The following is a 22,751-nucleotide window of genomic DNA, read 5'->3' as shown; positions in this document are numbered from 1 at the left end:
TGGAATAAAGATGAGCAGGGAAAGAGCTGAGGAAACACGGGGGTCAGGAGGGAGGGTGAAAAAAATGATGTGCAAGTGATGGAAGGCAGCGAAGAAGAGTGGGTGATGAAGGTTTGGGGAGGAGGAGAGGCAGGAGGAAACGAGGGATGGACAAGAACAGCCCGGAGGACAAACTCCGCAGAGAGAGATGAAGTGAAGGGAAAGTTGAAGGGTTGGGCAGCATGTCGGATGACGACGTAGAGCCTTGGTGAAAACACAGATTTATTTGAAAACAAAAGAAAGAACTGAGCCACTTCCACAATCCTGAGAGAACAATGGCTTCCACAGCGGCCCATTTGCATCCGTAGCCGAACTAACGGCTTGAGTGTCGCGGGGACCAGACGCTGAACAATGATCATTAGCAGTACATACACTGTATCTATAGTCTATGCGCCCATCTACCCATTATTAATATATTCCATCGTCGTAATTAAGCTAAATATTGAGAATGAAGTTGTGTGTTTTGGGGAATCAGCGGCCAATCAGAGCCGCCTCTCTGTCTAACCGGTCCAACATGAGGTCTCACACTTCATTAATTCACTGTAATTCTCCTTTTCAGTGATCAGAAAGAGCAGCCGCTGACGTGCGAGCCGGCGCGCTGACAGACACCATCTCTGCATTATAATACATCTGCCCGTTTCAGCAGCTCAGGAACAAAGGCTCGCCGTGGCTCCGGTCATACTAATGCAGGGCCGCTGGAGGACATCGGGGGACTCTTTACAATGGCTACCACCAACAAAGAATCCAGGAGGCCTTCTTTAGTTGTCGTGTTTTTCCATTAGCATGCATCGAATCGCTCGTCTGCCAGTCCGACTGAGTAGCCACGCTCTCGGAGGAAACACACGGCTGCTGTCACTAATATAAATTAAAAGTTGTGACTTTGGCTAAGAGAATGAGGTCAGATCCATGTTGTGATTGGGCTGACTTTTCTCCATGCTGTCTTGGCAGCTGAAGGTCAAATATATACTTCTCAAAATTGGCCTCAATAGAAATGACTATGAGTCAACTTGGTTGGTTTACTGATACAAAGCATCAGTGTGTCAGGTTTGACTGGCCGTGCTGTACTACACTACATACACTATGCTACATTTGCATTGCAACAGAACTAGCCTGCTACTCTTTATTTAGGTATTTTAAAATCTCAAATATTCACTATAAAATCATTCGTCGGATGGTATTCAGTCCTGTTTCAGACTGTGAAAGCGTTCCAGGTTATGTCATGTCAGTTTTGAAAACTAGAGTTTGATAATTACTACAATTTATCTCTGTCGGGTCTTATCTCTTCATCACAAGCTATCGGTCTCAGACCATATTGAACTTAATTCCATCCAACTCAACCAACCCTCCAATGATTTACTTCTGATCATTTTGCAAATTAGATCAGAGCCCAGTGTCCTAAAATCCAACAAATGGAACTATAAATGTAATTCAAGTATTAATGAGGGGACAGGAGAACTATGTGTCTGAAAACTGTGAAAATATTAAAAAAAAAAAAAAAAAAGCAGCTTTGATGCCGAGAGATCTGCAATTTCGAGCCCCTGGATATTTTTCTTCTTTAAAGAATAAAGAAAACACTTTGAGGGAAAAGCATTCTCAGAAAATGATTGCATGTTCATTTTAAGAACACACTGGATTGAATGTTCACTCAGAAAATTCAGACAGTTACTCCCTCCCTCCCTCCCGCTCCTCCACATCACTCCTACTCAATACAACACACAATTAATGCTGCACACATATTATGTTGCGCACTGTTCGCAAAAAAGAAAAAAAAAACAAAAAATGCTGAGTCGCAAAGCCTTTGCTAATGTACAAGGGACCTGACACACGCAGTGCAGACAAGGGAACTAAATAACTAAGCACAGATCCTATATGTGTTCGAATGTGAATGCATATATTCTTCTATTACACACACAAAGATGAGATTGGTAAACAGCCGTCTGAAAGGCTGGAGAAAAGAACATAATTGCAGGATAAAGAGAGTGTGAGACACCTTGGAAAGCATGAACCCTGAAGATATGTGGACAATGCAGACTATAGAGAAAGATTAACAGAGAAGAGAAAGGAGGAGCAAAGGGACAAAATGGTATCCTGGTATATAAAGAAGAGAGAGAGAGGGAAGAGGAAACAGGGGACCAGGTGTATATAAAGAGAAGGAGGAAGAGATCTGATTTAGAAATAAACGAGTTAGGGAGGGGCGAGCACGATGGAGGGATGGAGGAGAAGATTTCCATAGAGAGCAATGCAAGGAGAGAGAATGAGAAACGGTGGAATGATGTAAGAGGAGGGAGACAATAAGAGAGTACACATAAATGGGGGGGGGGCTGAGAAGGAAAAACGACAGAACAAGAGCAGAAAAATGTGATGAAAAAAAGAAAGTGAAGGGAGACCTGCAAAAACAAATCAGCAACACGAGAGAGAGGCGAGGAGCAAAAAGAGGGAGAAGAACAAGGGAGGTGGAAAGCGGGGAGGAGAGGACGGGGCAAAAATAGACAAGAGGTACAACGTGGAAATAGGGTGAAAGAAAACATGGAAAGAAATATGAAGCGGCGAAAACAAATCAAGTGACAGAGCAGAGGGAGAGACGGAACGAGGGAAAGCTGCACGACGAGAGATGAGAAATGACGGCGAGAGAGAGAGAGAGAGAGAGAGAGAGGAGGGTGAATAATAACTAGAAAGGAAAACTAGCACGGAGGAAAATATGAAATGGAGGAGGGGAGAGATGGGAGGGAGATAGCGACAGAACAGATAGAAAGAGAAAACACTGGAGGAATGATAAGTGAGAACAGGAGGAAGGGAGGAGAGAGCGGATCGGCTGGAAAAACAACAGGAGCACGAGGCTGGGAGGGGGCTTGTAGACAGCGGGGACATTCAATTATAGACACGCTAACACACCTGTATGCCCGCAGACACCTGTATATGAAGTGTTGTCCACACATATAAACGCGGATGCAAAAACAGGAGGATGTTGATGAACTAACAGCAGGAAGTGAGGAGGGCAGATGGAAATGTCTCCATCGAAAAGGGTGCGAGGGATAATAAGAGGAAAGAGACATAGCAGGGCGGAGGGAGATACAGGGTAAAGGAGAATAGGACATCCATTACTATACATCCGGTTATTTACTGAGAAATAAAACACAGGCAGGGGTGTAGGAAAACAACATGTCACATCTTTCTTCCTGGTGTGCGGTGGCCCTCGAATGTACCGCCGCTGAGAAACTGAAGGCTGCAGCTGGAGCGTCATCGCTTCCTGGAGCAGCTTTTCAGAGTGTGATCAGGTTTGGGTTATTCAACGAGGAGTGTCAGCCAAAAAGAGGTCAAAAGCCTCGGCGCGGGGAAGGTGAACCGGAGAGGAGGGCATCGTTTTTCTTTGATGTAGATGTTTAGGATGCGTATTAGCGCTGAGCTTAAATTTGTGTCCGCCTGAAAAATGGAAGTGGACATACAGAAATTGATAGAAAAAGTACTGCAGACGTGACCTTTAAAGTGATAGAAATGACTCAGCGCTATATGGAGCTTGCTATGTTTATGTTGACAACTATTAATAAACCTTTCTCTTTCTGCACAATTGTCAACTTTGCCTTTAAGCCTGTTGCACCAGCTGGATGTCAAGATGATCTGAAGTGTACTTTGACTCTGAAATCAACTGCCCTATCGCTACTTCTTCAACTTAACCCAGTCGATTATAATCAAACCGCTTCATGCGTCATGTATAAATATAGTAACATCAAGAGAAGCGACTGAAAAACTTGGATATTACAAGTTTATTTTACTGCAAGCAGCAATTCCCAGCTCAAGTGAAAGCAGCACAGTCACACTCGCTCTCATGGAACTCTCACCTGTAACGGCACAGTATAACGTTTTTAAGAAAAATGACCTTTGGCTCATTTATTATTAGGCCCTGTCATTTGTCTAACCGTTCCATAATGTCAGCAGATAATAAGCTGCTCCTGGAAGGTATATCTTAGCTCTGCATTGTGACGAACTCGTCTGCAGCAACATGTTTGCGCTAAGTTCGAGCACTCAGAGGAAGCGAAGTGTGAACTCATGCAAACCGAATTCAAAATGAATGTTTCTCTTACAGAAATGCTGGGATTTCTGCTTAAAATGTGGTCAAACGGTAGTGATTCCTCTGTGACGTGCATCCATGTGCTGGTGCTGTTGCAACAGATCAATTTCCCGATAGAAATGATTTAACATCTTTTCCAAAAACTGAAACAGGTAATCATTACCGCTCTCATCACTGGGAGGAGTTCTATCTCATTGTGAGTGACCGCAGACTGTGTAACAGCAATGATCCCGAGAAATCTATCGCATTGATTGGCTGTAATAGTTGGGATTTCCTTAACGGCACGTGGAACCAGGAGCGGTTAAACTGGAAATTGAGAGTGTGACAGAATTTCACAGAGTGTGCTCAAGCATGTTTCCCCAATTTTCAATAAGCTTTGGTCTTTGAATGGCAATAGATCGTGGTTTTCAGCACTTTAGACTCTCCTGGATGAGCCGCAGGAACCGGGTGGAAAACAAGTCTCACTGTATTGACTCAAACGTGCAAAGCAATTAAAGGGAGGAAAGAAAAAGACAATGCAATCAGGAGCCAAGGACGAAACATTCCTCAGCACTTTCAACTGTTGAATATTTGTTATTAAAATGTTTCTGACTCCATATTATTACTAATGATTTCTGTGCAGGGCTGTATGTCATTAGTAAGGATTTTCGTCTGGCTATTCTAATAAATGAAGTTACAGATGACATGCAGAGAGAGGAGAGGGGAAGGAGAAGGCATCAGTGAGGCAGAGAGGGGGGGAAGAAAGTGAGACAGTAATTGGACAATAGCACCTAATGCATGAGCCGAGAATTGAGTGGAGGGTGCACTAATGGAAGAAAGGGAGAAATGTCACTTCATAAAATACAGGGCTAATTTGGGCCCATAATTGCCATGGTGATGAGTGGCAGAGAAAGAGCTGGCAGTGGGGGGGGGGCAACATACTTAAAAATAGATGAGATTTGACCGGAGATTATATGGAAAAAATCTGAGAAGAAGTGCAGTTAGGAAAAGGACACAGTGACAGTGTTTCTGTCACACAGCGGCACAACACACGCTCACACTCTGCACTCAAGTCAGCTCACGTCGGAGGCTCTCTACGCATGACCTTCTCAAGGTCAAAGGTCGTTTCTTTGGAAATTACACCCTGTACGGCTGCGTGTGTGTCGGTACCTGCGGTGCTGGTGGTTTGCCCTCCTGCAGGTGTGTGTTCATGGTGTTCTAACAACTGGTCAGGGGTCCTGAGTGTTACTGGAGTTAACAAGATGGCATGCGAACAGTGTGCGAGCGCATGTCCCTCTGTTTTTATAGAAAAATCTCTATTTTTCTCCTATCTGGACACTCCTCACTTGTCAAGCTTTAGTTCGGTTCATTAGGTCGAGAGAAAGGGGGAAAGAATTTCCAATTGTGAAGCGAATTTGAAGCAAACTCTGCCGCAGAAAAAGAAAACAAAATGCAAATTAGACGCATTACCATCAACTGGTTCGGACTGAAAAAACTTGGCTCTGCAAAGAGTAGTTTTGGAGTCAGCAGAGGCTGTAACTGGAAACCTTGAAGGAGAATAAGAAACAAACCCAGTCGCCTTGAACATCTACGATGGAAAAATAGAGATGTCGTCAGGGGTTTTTTGACAGCAGAAACAGCTGAACAGTCATGTGAGTTCAACGATTGCTTTTTGGAATTTTCCTGTTTCTATCAACCTTTTCTGAAAAGATACTTCAAAATGTGCAGAAATACCATTATGTAATGGCTCATTTATATCCACTCAAAGCTCAACGCGACTCTGTTTTAGCTCTGTTAGATGTTGTGCATTTAATAGCAATTTAGCTCTTGAATTCGTGTGAAATTCACACGCCTGCTCACAGGACTTTGGTTGGTCTGCGCTGCCTTCAGACCACAAATGAACAATTTCAGTGTTTTCACTGCGACTTATTGGTTTATTTGTTGCAGTCAAGTACAAAATAAATCAGTTAAAAAACACTTGAAAAAAGGTTTGCCTTTAGATGTTATTAAAAAAGTGTTGAGGAAATTATTTTGGTGGAGGTGGAACTTTTCTCTTTCACCACCAATTGCAAAGGTGACTGACTGCTCTGTTTGTGGCAGAAAATGAAGAAAATGAAAGATAATGGTGACAAATCATGACAGTGACAACAGGGCGGGCCGACGAGGGGTGCAGGATGTTTATGGTGTGCAAATGGAGGTGTTTACGATGGCGTGTGAGGCAACGCAAACGCACTTCCTCTAATTAGGACTCAACCTATTTTCAAATTCAAAATTGTTCTTTGGAGGATAGAGAGCACGCTCATACACACACACACACACACACACACACACACACACACACACACACAGACTCACACAGACTCACACACACACACACAGTGGCATTGTAAAATGTATTATTAATGCATGAGTGACGTATGCAAATGTGTTCCAATAAAAGACACAAACAAGAGAAAGATGCACGTTGGGGTGGTGGAAATAGAGAGACAGATGTGAGTAACTCGGCTCGGCACATTGAGGAGAAAGACAACTGATTTATGGGATGAATTATGGGATGGCAGCTAAATCCTTTCCTGATATTCAAATTCAGACTGATAAGGAATGGAAGATGGAGGGAGGAGGATGAAGAAGTGAGGTCTTGAAGCTCCCTGCAGGCTTCCAACACCGCCGGTGAGGGTTCCTATCCCTCTGCAGCGACATGAGTTTTAAAAAAAAAAAAAAAAAAAAAAAAAAGGTCGACTGACAGTGGAAAGGAAGGAAAGAGAGACGGCAAAGTGGGGGAGAGGAAGAAGTGAAATGAGGTGCAGAGTAACGGAGGAGGTGAATAACAGGAACACGGGGAGGAGAGAGGAACAGCAGGATTTGGCCTTATTACTCGCTGTCTTTTCGTGGAGACACAGTGGGAATGTTAAAAGAGGCTGAGGGAAGAGAGGAGAGGAGAGACAAGATCAATGAATGGACGAGTGGAGGGAGGGAGGGAAACATCTGCAAGTAAGGTTGTGAGAAATGAGAAGCAGCAGAAAAAGCCATGAGGTTTGGTAGGAGTGACACATAGGAAGAGAGAGGGCAAGAGACGGACAGAGGGTGGATGACACGGTCAGCCATGGTGGAGCGATACACCACACATACAGGGAGGAACCCGTGAAAGGCCGATGGACAAATCAGCAGATGGATGGAAAGACAACAGAAGTGTGATCGCTGCTGTCAACGCATCACGTTCACTCCTTTACACCTGCACAGTGTGAACATCACTCAGCCCCCCCCCCCCTTCTGTTTTCCCCTGCACTGTACCACAAAGCCATATCTCCCCCTCTTTACTTTACAGGACTAACATGATTTGGGGCTTCAGTAAATGGTCCTCATCACCCACTTATCGCACTACGGGAGAAAAAGGCTTTTCCACTCGTGCTTCTTGGAATCGGCTTCACATCTCACCAAGCTACACTGATCGCAGAGCTTATGTGCCAAAAGGTTTGCGGATACATAGGATGTGAAGAGCGGCTGCCGGAGAAAAAAAACAGATTAAAATACAAAATGTCAAGGTGTTGCTTTAATACTCTGCCCCCTCTGCTTCCCTCCCCGCATGCTTGATCCCAAAGCACGCAGTCCATCCCTCCCTGTCATTCTGTCGACAGGGCTGCCGCTGTCCTCCTGCTATGACATCCATCACTCCTCATCCTCATCTCCCCCTCCACCCCTGATCCCTTGCTTCGCGCCTTATTATTTCCCCCCCTCTGTGCACCTCTTCTCTGTCTGTCTTCTTCTTCTTCGCCCATACGCTGTATTTTGATTGCTCTGTTATATGTTACCTCACCTGTTACAGCATTAACATCTTGAAAGGTGACATGAAGAATACTAAATATTTAATAGCTGAGACATTCAAATATCTTTTATATGACATGCAAATCTTTGCATTTTGCTTCCAGAGCAGCAGCAGCAAAGTTCCTTGATTCAGCTGCCAATCAAAAACTAACCTTTCATTAACATAAATTAATACTTGTATTAAAAACGTATAGGAATTAGAATAATGAATGCTTTAGTGTAAAAAACCATGAAAATATATATAACTTATACAGTTACATTAAACACAGCATATAAAACCAGTGTCCAACATGTGGTGACGTATCAGGTATTCACTGAGAAACAGATCTGTCAGCCTCAGGGGGCACTAGATCACCGGGCGTTCAGACCGGAAACGTGTTGCCTTCAGGTACGGGTGGACATATGAAATACAAAGTCAGAAAGTGAGGCTGCATGTCAAGTAGAATTGCAAAGCTGTGTACTTTCATAACTTAAAATCAGTCGGGGGATTTGAGGGGGGATGAGCGGGGATTCTTGAGCCCTTGTTAACCTGCCATCTGCAGCCAAACTGTGCTGTGTATTGATGAATCCATGGCGCTGTCCATGGTGCTGAAAGAGCAGACAAATTTGTAATTATGCCGCCCTTCTGTCAGTTAAACGATATACTGCGAGAACCCAATTCTATATAATATTGTAGCCTATGTACTCTACAGAGTGATGTAACATTCATGATCAAAGTGACAAGTAGCAACGTGCAGTCGCAGAAGAGCGAGAGGATTTCACAAGAGGCTCACAGAGAGTGATGAAACAACGACTGCTGCGGATGAAGACCACACGATACTGTCAAAAGCTCCACAGCAAAGAGGACGTGGACCTTGGATTGAAACGGTTTGCAGCTGGCTCAGTTCTCATTTGTAAGTGCAGCTTTCAACATTCAGAGTGGACTGATTGAAGAGCATTTCTCTGTCACAGGAGTGAAAACTGCCTGCACTGCAACGAACGGCACCAGTCATTGTGCAAGCACGGCGCACAGGCTGCGACACTGCAATTGCAGGTCAGACCTTTAAATAAAAGCTGAGTAGTGGTTGTTCTTAATACTGCTCAACCTCTCTCAGTGCACACAATCTATCTTCCCTCATTTGCTTCCCTGGCTCTCTTGTATCCTCTTTGCTTTCTCTCTCTCTCCCTCCTCACCTGCTCTGAAAGCTCCATTAAAAGGAGATGAGAGAACAAGACAGAAAGCTCCTCTGTGCCTTTTTCCCTTTATCCATTTTCTCCCCAGAACAGAAAATGAAGTCAAAGAGACGTAAAACAAGGGTGTACCATTACTGATTTGACCTGTTGGATCTTTGCTTCTGTTTTGTTCACAAACACCCATCAGGCTGCTGTCTCTATGTACAGTAAAAGAAATACTTCCTCCTCCTTATCTTGATGCCTTGAGCTCCTCTATTTCTGTGCATTTCATCTCTTTCCCCCCCCCCCCCATTTCCCATCTCTGCTGTGCTGTCTTCCTCCCTTCTTTGATACTCCAGTGCTATGTGCTATGAGCTGATTTTTGCCTTTATGGAAGAAGTAGCCTTTCCACTACAGTGTACGACTCCTGCCCCCTCCTGCTGACATACAGCAGCTCCTTCACACTGAGCGAGTGACAGCATTTTCAACGGCGCTCTCGGCACATGAATTTCAGTCCAAAGTTTAACGCCACTGCGGCATCCTAAACTCTGCCGTTCAGCCGTTTGCTCCTCTAAGATTTGGCCTGTCTCGTTGTGGGGCTTCTGTATCGGCTCTGAAAAGGGCACAGAAGTGACTCCACGCGGCAAAGCTCATTATCCAAGTTGCTTTGGGTGCCTCGAGTGACCAAAAGTCCATAGCGTGCCGACTTTCTCGCCCTCCTGGCTCTTCACCTTTCACTGCGCCACTCAGTTGCTGACCTTGTCACATCCCTTCGGTAATAATTTATTCATCTGTCCCTCAAACGTGGCAATCCTCCATCCACGCTTTCCTGTGTTGATTGTGTTTGGTTCATTCATATTGCATGGTAATGGTCGGGGTCGCTGTGTTGACAAGTTTCATAGCTCAACTGCATGGCTAAATGGCGTATGAGAGACAGAAAGAAAGAGTGAGGTGGGGGAGAGAGACGGGGGACAGATAGAGGGATGAGTGAAGGGAGAGTGAGATGGAAATGGGTGGAAGAAGCTGTGCTTGAAGGAGGGGGGGGGTGTGGAAAACATGTACATTATCTTAAGACGAGTTCTAGGTGGGAGCGAAGAATGGAGCGATGCGGGGGGTGGGGGTGGGGGGGCTGAAGAGGGAAAATACAGGGTGGGAAAACACGACAGAAAGTCCTTGAAGTGAGAAGGTCACGAGCTATTCCGTGGCTACTCTTCTCAGACAAGATTCTGAGAAGAGCACTAAACAGCGCAAACAGCTATTTTCACAGTGAGAGGTAATGCACCCTGAAAGGGAGAATGCCACATAATGGGGATGTTATTTAAACAGCTTATATTTTTTTTGGCCTGCGCGTGCCCAGACCAGGTTTGAATTTGAAATGCACGACGCTGATTTGAATATGGCTCAGAACCCTAAATTGTCAGGTAAACGCTTCATCTGAATGCTTATAGCCTGATCACAAGCTGTTAATAAACTAAAACAATGAGCCCAGGGTGACAAATTAATGGGCTTCAGTGCAATTGAAATAAATCTGTGTGCACAACCATTCATTTCTCCCTCTCGCTCTGAACCGGGAGACAGATGACTTGTTTGATTGGAAAGCCAGTGGTGCAAGTCGAATTCGGTCACATCCAAGGAGTCAAAAACCGCTGTGTTAAGTCACCAGACAGCAGAGGCAGTATTTTATTCACAGCATCCATGATGTGCCATAATACCAAATGGGGCTGCAGGAATTTATAGTTTCCCCAACTGCAATAAATTTGACATGCAGACAATAATATCTAAAGCACTGATCAGCTTCCCCTCCTCTGTTTCTGTGCACTGCTCAGCTGCAGATTGCACATTTGTGACAGAAATCAGACGATGCACATTATATGACTCGTCTTTTAGCTTCTCTGCACCGTTAAAGAATTAATTTCACTTCTATTGCCCTCCAGCAGAATCCTCCCACACTTAGCAGAGGCTAGGCTACAGACCAAACATAGACCTGCCATAGCATTGAGCCCCCAAGGCTTTTCAAGTACCGCGCTCAGCTAAGGTCAAAATCACCATTATCTCTCAGCATTATCTTTAACACACGGTTCAATTTGTTTTAATTCTGATAAATGGCTGTTTTATTCTCATTAAACCTCGGTTTAATTCTAATCTGCCATTTTTATTGATTCAAAGCAGCTTTCATGACCATTTATTTGTAAAGCACGCTTTGTGAAACTGCTGAGGCCTATAAAAGCCAAAGGAGAATCGGCAAAGAGAAAAACCCTGAAAGAAAGGGTGAGGACCGTGGGATGATAGGCGGAATAAAAGGAAGAGAAGAAGAGTGGGTGGGTGTACAGTCTGGGGTGAAGGGCAAAAGGACCTGACAGGAAAAAGCATCCAGGGATCAGACCTCATCAGCGAGAGAGACGCACAAGAGACACAATGAGAAATGGCATGTATGGTGTGTGGATAGACTGTGCAGGATATGTGCTTGTGGACGGACGGATGCGTCACTCTATATATCATATAATGTATGAAATAGATCATATAGTGACCTTTGTATCTTCTCATGTGAGAACAATGTCAAAGTCAATCACTGGTCCTCTCACACAAAAGGCACATGGACACACACTCTCAATACTCACTGCAACAACAAGCATTTAAGCATGAAAGCATTGATGAACTAAATAAATGTATATTAACCTCCCTCACAGGGAGATTAAGATGAGCACAACCACAGTCAGCCATGCAGAAATACACATACGTACAGGGAAATCATCCCACTCGCAGACCTCATATGGCAACGAGCTTTCATAATTGCAGCACTGAAAGCTACTACATGGATCAATGTGACAGACCTATAATTCAAACGCTGGTTAATCTCTGCAGCTGTGACTTTGCACACATGTGATCGCACAAATGCCGTTGGACACTGTTATCTCTCATTATCACTGAGCTCCATTAGGGGAATCAAACAACTGTTTGTGATGTGAAAGGCCCGTACCATAGATGGCACCGAGAATGGACAATTCATTCAGCAGCTCTCTCCACTTTTCTCCTCATTGCTCCCATTTTGCTGCCATGTATGGCTAATGACGCCATGTGAACTTAAGCCCTCAAAAGCGGATGGTATGCTGCTTTCACAAGGCTAAATGTCAAATGAAGGCTTTGTTTGACATTTGGCACGGAAGGAGACTTAAATGTGATTCCATGCTGCTCTGCAAGCCAAGAATATAATGACATATGGACGAACCTAAAGCTGCCTGCATTTATCACGATAAGCAGACGACAGAATTATGCCGTAAATTTATCTTAGAAGCAAAGAGCTTAATGTGCCAAATTGGGATCAGACGTTTTAACACTGTCACCATGTCAGCGATACAGAAAATGAGTTTCATTTGGTATATATGCTCCTTTTTGCTGGGAACCAAGCAGAGTGTTGGGATGATGCGCAACGCTTGATGAGGCCATTCACACAGAAGACGATGAAGCCTACCTCAATTCTTCCTGTGTCTGGTTGGAAGCCTCTGGCCGGGTCTTCGGTCGTCACCCTGCACTGGATGGCGCAGCCGTTTACCCTGATCTTGTCTTGTTTGAGGTTCAGCTCTGGCAGGCTGCGGCCCTCACACACGTGCAGCTGGGCATGCACCAGGTCCACGCTGTTAAAGTGAGACAAAGAGCAATGAGGTGACTAAAGTGTGTGAATAGGCCCTGAATTTCCCTTGATGTCACAAGTGAGGCCATTTATTCAATGCAAACATTTTTAGCTAGTCTTAGCCTCAGCTCTGAATGTGGATTTGCAGCAGATGTGAGGATGTTTCCAGCACTTCTCATTCGAACAAATGAATCTGTGATGCGTGACAAGAAAACAATCCCATGTGGATGCCACTTAATAGCAAAAACAAAGTAGATTAAAGCAACCAAACACAGAAAAAATTGTTATAATTTGATGTTGCTGAAAGAATTGCTCCTGGGGAGGCAAACAACATAACTTTTGTTTGACTAGAGATGAGTACGTGTCCTTAGGTGTGCTATGAAGAATCTCAATCAACCAGGTCCCAGGATACGTAGGAGGAAGCTCGTAACTAGATCATTGTTTTTATCTTAATGAGTAACAGTTTGCTTCCATTGTGTCCCTTTCATACCAATCATCTCACCTGTATACCTGTGGACTGTTCCAAACAGGTGTTTTTGGAGCATTCCACGACTTAATTCAGCTTCACTAAATTCCAAAGGAGATCAAGAAAATGCAGCTGATTAAAAACATTCGTTAAATACACATAAAGGTTTCCCACTTATGCCGTCACGCCAGCAAACACGCACACTGTTTACATTGACGGTACGTTTTATTCACAATCTACAAGTGCTTTTTTTGGAGAACATTATGCAAATTTTTAGTCAGTAATTACACAATATTAGAAATAATTAGAATATGAGGGGGACAAAGAAGTTCTTTTCTTGCATTTTAATGAGTTTTAAGGCTTAACATCAATTTTGGCTCATCTTTATGCATTTTATTTAAAAGCATCGCTTAAACGAGACTTGCTAGGTTAAGCTTCATGACCTCGTGCAGTCTAACACGCAGCCAAAATGTGTAATGCTGTTTTAAACGCAGCAGTGGACGGTCACAGAGGGTGAGGACACACATTTCTAACATGGCTGCGTCCCTGCAACCCAGTCGGCTGCCAAACACAAACACGTCGGGCAACTGGGAAGCCTCTCCTTCTTAAAGAGTGAATGAGAGACAGAAGGCACACACATTAGCAAAGGAGCTCAGATTTTGGACCCCGTCTTGGCTTCCGTCTCCTTAATGTCTCAATTAGCTGGTATCCACACTCCGGCCAAACAGAAGGACAATTATCCATCAGCCTGGTGTGAAATGTGTTGGTGGAAAAAGCAGATCCACTCTTGATAACTTGGACGGGCGCTAACGTCATGTTTTTGTTACATGAATATGGTGGTGTTTTTTGAATTCAGACACCCCCGGTTGAATCTTCAAAATAAAAAATAATAATAAAGAGGACGAGATGAAAGCAGTCACTTCATGAGTGATGTGCCAAACGATGGTAATGGGAACAATTCTCAATTTCTCTGTTGCTTAATTGGGACGTTGGTCTGTTACCAGACTCACACAGTAACTAGCCTCCTTGGGGTGCAGCCCTTTAAGGACACTGCACATGAACAGAAATGCTTTGAAATGTGCTGCAGCCAAGACTTTAAGGCAGGAAAATAAAGTAACCTACAGCTCAATCCTTCCATCATACATTTAGCCTCATACTTTATCCTCCTGAATTCCTTCATGAAGTCATCCATTCTTGCACATTCAGGCTGAAATACAGAATGCTAAAGATAAAGTATGGCTAATGGCTGCCCTGTCATAGAAATGGGAGTCTTTTAATACTATGCAAATAAACACATTTCAGTGGCAAACAACAACAACTCAACATTTGAGTCGCGAGTCAAACACTTGGCATCCATGCACAGACTATTAATATACAGATAACTCATGTCTGGCCTAGTTTTTTTCCCCCTCACATAATTCTTATACTTTGAAAACATAAGGCAACTCTGATTGAATGAGGACCCTCGAGGATTTATGAAATTCATTGTATACTAATTTGACTGAGAAAAATTAAAGAGCCTGCAGCAACATCTGTCCCTCAGTGCAGCCAGTTACAGAATAGAAGCCCCCTGTATCATTAACAAGTTCCACAATAAGGCCGAAGTACACAGGGAGAGGATGAGGGTGAGACGCCTTCAGCAAAAGTAGGAGTTGGAGAACGCGCTGCTAGAACATGCTCAACAAGAGAGGCGACAATGAACACGTTGAAACCGCCGGCAGAACTCGGTGTTAGAGAGAGCAGAGGATGTGCAGATGTTTGAGGTCAGTTCTCTGCGGTTCCTTTTTTGTATTTACTCATGACCAAAACTAATATTAACTACAGCTGTTCCACCAGTTTGTTCTCAAATCCAATCTAAATGTTGCTGACCCCCAATTGTTTCGACTCTCTCCATGTTGTGCAAGTATCCTGTCATGTAAATACCCGACAAGCGCCGTGCACGCGGCAGGCTGCACATGGCATTTTAATTATATTTTGCCAAGAGCCCCAGGAACCAAGAACCATTCCTGAGCTGCAACACTACCTGGCCCAAGGTTTGCTGTGTGTCCATTAGTTGCTGGAAATGTGATTAAAAAGAAATGTATTTAGGAATATGCAGCATGTAAGCACAACATAAACTGAAATAATAAGCTCTAAAACAAGACTTTCACTTGGGGCCCCTCTACAGTACAAGGCCCCAAAATTACATTAGGTAATAATGCAGGACCTGCCTTTAGGCCCTCGTCATTTCAACTCATAGTTTAGTAGTGCATATTATCAAAATTAGAAAATAATCATATTATAACAAGACAAATGGAACAGAGAGGAAAACCTGACTCGTTTTCCTGTTATGCTGAGAGCTCAAGAAGGTCATGGAAATAAACGTTGCATGCACTGTTTGTGAATGTTAATCCTGATATAATGCACTTCTACAGTATCTTCATTTTGAAAAAAAAAGAAAAGAAAAGAAAAGAAAAAAACAACTAAATATTGCCTCTGTTCTTTGCTTTTTTAATGTTTCACATTCGGACATTGTTTTCCCTCGCTTTGCAGTTCTGATGTGTCAAAGGCCTGCACTTATTTATTTTTGACAATACTAAAGAACACATAAAACTTTTAGGATGTCAAGCCCAATATTGCGTGTCTATTTTCCCGGCCCAGCATGCCTGACTGTTTGCCAGTTGTGTCTTAGCCTTTTCTCGGGGCCTCTGAAGAGCTGCTAAGTTTATATTTGATCTCTGACAATCTGAAAGAAAAATGGAAACCCCCACAGGTGCCAGAGAACATGTGTCTTCTCACTCAATGTGTTCTTTGAAATCCTGTCAGCACCCTTACCTTGCAGCCAAGCACATTATTTTGCATTCGGTCCTCCTGTCTATGGAACAATCTTGCTTAAGGCTTCTGATATGCTTGTGAATATCTCACATTTGCTCTCTGATGAAATCACCAATCCCAAACACGTCGGCACGTTACACAGCAGAGCCACATGGATGCCCAAATTATTTACAGCCAAGCATTGGTTACATTCCCGTAAGTCCTGTATTAGCCAGATTTGATAGCAGCGCCCCCCAAAAAGTCTTTTTTGGAATAAGCAGTGTAAATCCTCCCTTGTCCAACTGACACACATGCCATTTATGGATAAAATATATCATCATGGAGGCTGCAGATGGCTGGAACTCAACAGCCTGGAGAATAAAGTGTATGCACGCACCTCTGCACCCCGTCTCATATTTCTGCTTACATGGCGAACTTGCATTTTCTCGTGGCACCTTAAAAAATGATTTTAAAAATTGTCTGGGAGAAACGCCCTGGTGGAAATCTCCACATTCAACACTTCTGCACGCAAGCACCACTTTAAGGACACCGACTCAAATCAGCTCCCATGATCCGGGCAAAAGCCTAAACTCTGATTGAACTTAACAGGTTTCCCTCCCAGTAGCTTCAAAGATGAGGAGAAACCCTTTAATCTAAAGCGCAGCACCATGCACATATTGTTTATCCTCTAATGCAAATGTTCTATCTGAGCTTGTGCACTTAAACCTGACAGATCATTTTGCTGCAGCCTATTTTGACATTGATGTTAACTGGGTTGACTTTAACATTGTATTATCCTCATCGTGTTATGTTACATAGCGTGAAATATTACCGTTAAAGCTTAAGACATCCAGCCCTGTAAATGCCAGTGAGGCTTAAGTATGTTGTCATATTATGAACAAAACTACAGTTGAAGTAGTGAAGAAAGTGTGTTGGATTGAGCCTAATTTGGGTTCATGTCCTCTTGCTATTTAAAGGAAGACGTACCAATCATGTCGCATCTAGAGATGCCCCCCCTTCGAGCAGACCACGAGTAAATAGTCTCACTTGTGCCATTTATTCTCACAAATCGTGTGTCTAACAGGAAAAAAACATCAATGAATATCAATCAATCAGCGGTCATGTTGTTAGCAGTGCTCAGCAGTAACTGCATTATCAATGAGGTTTGTTAATATTTATTGCTTATTTCTTTAGTTTTCGTATGTCTAATAATGTAATAAATGTAGTTCATGTAAATGTTGCTTTATTATTCTACGCTTCATAAAAACACCATGAAAAAATGGAATTTTACTGAATCTTGTGGCCCCTTGTTTTGTCCTCCAGCACCCAATGGCCACATCGATGGGGTCTTTGGGAAACACTGGTTTAAATTATACACCAAGTACTTGACAAATGAACTGAGCTTTCTATTTGACAGCCACTAACTTCAGCTTATTCAGCAATGCTGCTAGCCTACCTCTTTCAGCCCACTTAAAGTATATGGAGCAATTAACGAACATGCACAATTCCTGCAGAAAAAAATGAAACTGCTTGAATTAATTTTGCGACACAGTATGCTAATCAAAAAAGGCAGTGTGACTCCATATGACAAAAGGCAGGACACGCATCCGAAGCAAGAATTTACATTTCCCTTTAAGAGACGACCGTCATAGAACCACTGCAGGTCATCTCCAGAGTCAAGAGTGCAATGAGGCTTTCATTAAACTGTAATTATATTACAATGAATTATCTCCTGGAGTTATGCAGAGGGGTTAGTTTGCCAGGGTTGAGGAGATCAGAGAGGAGGATGTACAATGTGCTGACCTGAGGGGTGTGCACCTCCACTTTCACATTCATTCTCAAGTATGTTCAGAGAAACGTATATACAAATATGAATGCACTACCTAAGAAAATATTTATGATTTTGACCTCATGCACAACTAAGCCTCGATGGACACGTCCCACCGTTATCACAGTACATGGAAAGTACATTAGCCTGAAACTCACTAGAACCTGAGGACACACTCACCCACATACGCTATCTGAAAGTCCAGCAGGCACATACGTTCACATTCAGCAGCGAGCACACAAACCCTGTCTCAATTTGTCACATGTGCGCACACACACACACAGACGCTCACACGCACTGAGACCATGAAGCCTGAGTGCTAATTGCATATCATTTTCAGTCGTTTCACTCAGAGCTCGTTAGCAAGGGAGAAGGGGGTGGCTGCGCGCCCAGAACTAAAAGGGGGAGAGGGAGGGAAAGAAAGAGAAAGAAGGAGTGTGGTGAGGAGAGGAATCAAGCTTGTTGTGTGCATTAGAGATGAAGAAACAGTCAAGAAAATATGAAGAAAACAGGCAGGGAGGTAAAGAATATGTTCTTGCCCTGTCCCCAGATCCACACGGATGGAGGAGATTGAGAGATAAGTATATAAGAGACAAGATGACAGCTTTACATCCCCAACTCTATGCAAGAGAGCGGAAAATGAAGTGAGGGGAAGCAGAGGGAGTGGGAGTACAGAAGAGGATAAAAAGCTGGATGCCAAAACTGAAAGAGCGAGTGGGAAAAGTGGGAGTGTGGAAGAGATTGGATTTGGCCTCGCTCAAAAGGACAAAAGGAACCAAGGCGAAGAGGCAGTGGGAGGAAGCGAAGGTGGAAGGCAGGGGGAGGCTGGAGAGGAGGGAGATGAGCTGGAAGGGGAGCAGGATGGAGGGACGTGACAGATAAGTGGGAGTGTGGGACAAGAGCAGTGAGGGGATGACCGTGGCGAATTGAGGAGGGAGTGAGGAGGAAGAAACGACTCAGGGTGGAAGGTGCTATATTAAGAAAGGAGATAACAAGGGGGAGAAATGGGAGTATTAGGGAGAAAGAGGAGCTTAAAGGAATGGTTTGGCATTTAGGGACATACCTTTGACACTTTACCTGGGGAAGTTTGGTATAACTTGTATGTACACTGAATATGTAATTATAGCCGTGAGATGATTAGCCTCAGTTAGCATAAAAACTGGCAATGGGGAGGAACAGCTAGCCTAGCTCTGTATATTGTGCAAATTAGACAAATGAGATATAACTTGTTAATTAGTGAGCTTTGGAGGTGCTGGTAGGCGGATTTTGTTAACAGAGTCTAAATTAAGCTAAGCTGCTGATGACTGTAATTTCAGACATAAGAGAGGTATCAATCTTCTCATCTATCTCTCAGCAAGACAGCAAATGAGCCCATTTCCCAAAATGTTAAATTATTTTTTTAAGTTGAACATGGCAGATGTAAGAAGTGGAATAGGGGAATAGACGGGTAGAAAACTTGAAGGAGGGAAGGAGGAGAGGAAGGTGGGCGAGGGAGGAAGTGAGAGCCGAGCAGACCTGACAGAACAGAAACAGATGGGAAGTGTGAGCAAGAGAAGAAAGGGCACATGAAAATCCCAACACATCCCTTTAATTTCACCATCATCCTTCCTCCAAAATGCCTGTTTCTTTACATTGCTGGTCTTCTCCATCATTTCTGGTTCTTTCCTTCCTTTCTCCTCCCGCCTCTCGCCCTTTCATCTTCCATTGTCTCCAGCTCCCTCTCCCAACCTCCCACATGTGGCCTCGAAATGCAAAACATTTACTCCTTTTGAAGTGAACGCTTGATTTTGTAACTTCATTAGCGCGCCGAGTGTTAGTCCGCACTGTATCAGGGTGTGTGTGTGTGTGTGTGTGTGTGTGTGTGTGTGTGTGTGTGTGTGTGTGTGTGTGTGTGCTCTCCTCAGCCTTCGGTGTTGTTAATGTTCGCACAAATGTAACCGTAAATACATTTTTCAAGGCTTCGGGGCAAGTCGCAAAGAGCAAAGCAGAAATGTATTTCTCATTTCAGTAAAACTAATGCAGACTTTTGTCTATACCAAATGTGCACACACGCACGCACACACACACACACACACACACACACACACACACACAATCTCTTGTCTAAATAAAGAAGAGGAAATATAGGAAACATGCGTTCAAGTGAGGCCTGCAGGAATGGAAATGTACAAAAACAAGAGGACAACAGAGAAAGTGGAAGCAGTGGATGGCAAAGGAATAGGAAGGATGGACACACACAGAGAAAACAGTAGAAATGAATAGAGGGAAACGGAAGAACAGGACCTGGAAGAAAAGCAGGCCCATGGAGAGATATAAGAAGACAAAGAGCAATGGAGGAAAGTGTGAAGGACAGATGAAAAGGACAATAAATTCAGGGAAATGGAGCGAGAGAGAATATGAAAGAAAAAAAAACCAAGACGAAGCAAAAGACGGGAAGAGAAAGGCAAGGAGGACGGCGAGGAGGTAGGCATGGAGCCTCCCATCTTGTTTTGTATGAATTTCATTAGACGGTTTTCGACAGCAAACAGAAGAAGAAAAGCGAGAGCCCAGCGAGGGGAGGTGAGAAATGGAGAGACAGACGGGAGGGATGAGTTGTCTGCATGAGAGAGGGGAGGAAATAAGAAATTTGAATCATTGTGGCATGAGGATGGCATTTTGACATCAATTTAGCTGGCAGCCAGACAACTATGCTGCCTGTTCGATACGCAAATGCAAACAGAACGTGGCTGGAGATGGAGGGAGAAGGGGGGAGAAAGGGATGAAAAGAGGGGAGAAATATTAATCACAGTTTATCAATGTGCGGCAAGGGAAAAGCTCAGAAAGGGGAGGAGAAAGGATGGAAAGGTGAGGGGAGAGGAGAGATGAGAGAATAGGATGTTTTAAGGTGGAAAATGGGCAGAATTAAAAATTAAAAAAGCTGAGGACATAAGTGGAGGAGGAGAACAAGGCAGGGGGTGAAAAATACGGACACACACACAAAGACACGATCCTATCCGATTAGATTTCCTCTCTCTTTCAGCTCGCGCTCTCCCCGGTTTTTTTTTCAGGCGTCACTATCAGCCTATTAATTAATTCCTGCTTTCCTTGTTATGAAGCAGATGGAAGAGTGAGGAGAGGAATGCAAAATGAGCCCGGCGTCCAGAAGGCAGCAAGCAGCGAGATGAGAAGGCCGAGAGGAGAGAGACAGTGCATGCAGATAAGAGGAAGACAGACGGGGGGTGGGGGGGCAGTATTACCAATGATAGTGATGTCAGTAGACGACGAAAACCAACAATACGCGACCACATGTTCACTCAGCTACATGTGTGTATCCCCGCGCACACTGAAATCTTTCCGTAATGATTCGGCTCTTGGGGGTCGTGAAGATTATCTTGAAATGCAGCTGGCTAATTCTTGTCTTATTTGTGGTCTCACACAGCAAATTAATCCGAATTCAGTGCACTATATCGGCGTTTTGGAACATTCGAAGGAGAAGCCCTGATTCGATATCACTGCCTGAGGTGTGACCTTTACAGGGATTCGTGGAATTTAGAGATCTGTGATTCACGCCTCATTTACATTTGACTTGTGTCTAAACCTGTAACTTTTAAAGTGCACCATGTTTCAAGGCCTTCTTTGGAACCTGTACGAGCCTGCGCTCCACACAAGGTCTAAGGCTGATGTGTAAAATTGATGCGCTGGGAGGCGCCTGAAGACGCCACGCTGCTTGATCAAACTTGACCCGTCTGTCTCCTTGGATCTATACTGACTCAGCCGCGTTGGTGTTCTCGCTTCAGCGCCTGGCTCGAAATGAAACCAGACCATAAACTCTTGAACTCATCTGATTATAACCCTTGAAATAATCCACACACAGTGTCTCCTTTATGATACATATTGCCTTTTTAGTGAGGTGGTGTACAGTGAACGTGGAAACCTGACCTGAGCCTACAGTGGCCATAAACATGGCATGAAGTTTGTTAAGCACGCTCCTCTAATTACAGGTTTTGCTTTGAGTTGGGTCAGTAAACCTCCACAAGCTGCCTTGAACTCTGAGAGAACCACACACCTACACAGCTCTTGAACATGTATGTATACCACGTGCTTCACTCTGATCTATGCATACTGCAACTTAGAGCAGAAAACCCACCATGTAACAGCATGCATGTGTTATTCTTGTGACCTTGGAAAGCATCATCTTCTGCAGATGTACAGACATGAGCAAATGCCCTCGTAGCACTTACTTTTCCTACAACACTTTAGGCAGTAAGAACATATAACTCAACATGTAACTGATTCATTACTGATGAACAACCTTCAACTTTTCTTAGTAATTTAATCAACTGCGAAGTTCTGCTACCGCAAGATCCGCCGGCCTCTAAAACTAGTAAAACAAAAGTTTGGAAATAAACTGCGGCTGTTATTCAGAATCTCAGTCTAAAATAACCAATTATTCACAGCCCTGAGAGTCAGGTACACCGCAGCTCTGTTAAAAGGTCGCACCATTTAAATCAAGATTTTAATTTGAAGGGTGCTGTTAATATGAAGCGCAGGTCTGCAAGAAGATCCATACATACAACAAGTCCACAAAACACGCAAATGCACACCGGCGGACACATGCACGCACAACAAAAAATGCAAAAGCCCATATGGTCTGATAAAATGCAATCCAAGTTCTCTCACTCGGAAAATTGCACAGCGGAGGTCACAAATAGAGAGAGAAAGAGAGGGAAGCCAGATAAACAAGGCCACACACACACACACACACGCATGCGTACACACAATCATAGGTTTGTGCATCCACACACATGTCCTTTAAAAATGCATCAGCCGTCCCGCACATGCACCCGCAGAACGATATCCAACAAGCCGCACACATGACATGGAAAAAAAAAACAACATGCCTGCTATCAAAAACACACACAAGTACACACAGACGCACACACACACACACACATAATGAGACTAGCCTGTGAGTCACAGACCCAGCACAGATAACGTG

The 22,751-nt window shown here is 43.8% G+C and overlaps 1 protein-coding gene across 1 annotated transcript in view; it reads right to left on the bottom strand.

Moving 5' to 3' along the window:
* Nucleotides 1-22,751, bottom strand: part of LOC143316916 (pyruvate carboxylase, mitochondrial-like) — a 252,944-nt gene that overhangs the window by 166,820 nt on the left and 63,373 nt on the right. Inside the window, exon 11 of the mRNA XM_076724720.1 lies at nucleotides 12,528-12,690. Coding sequence (XP_076580835.1) covers nucleotides 12,528-12,690 — 163 coding nt within the window. The remainder of the gene's footprint in view (nucleotides 1-12,527; nucleotides 12,691-22,751) is intronic.

This window comes from Chaetodon auriga, chromosome 24 (genome assembly GCF_051107435.1).
Source record: "Chaetodon auriga isolate fChaAug3 chromosome 24, fChaAug3.hap1, whole genome shotgun sequence".
Taxonomy (NCBI): domain Eukaryota; kingdom Metazoa; phylum Chordata; class Actinopteri; order Chaetodontiformes; family Chaetodontidae; genus Chaetodon; species Chaetodon auriga.
This window is presented reverse-complemented; position numbering and strand designations above follow the sequence as displayed.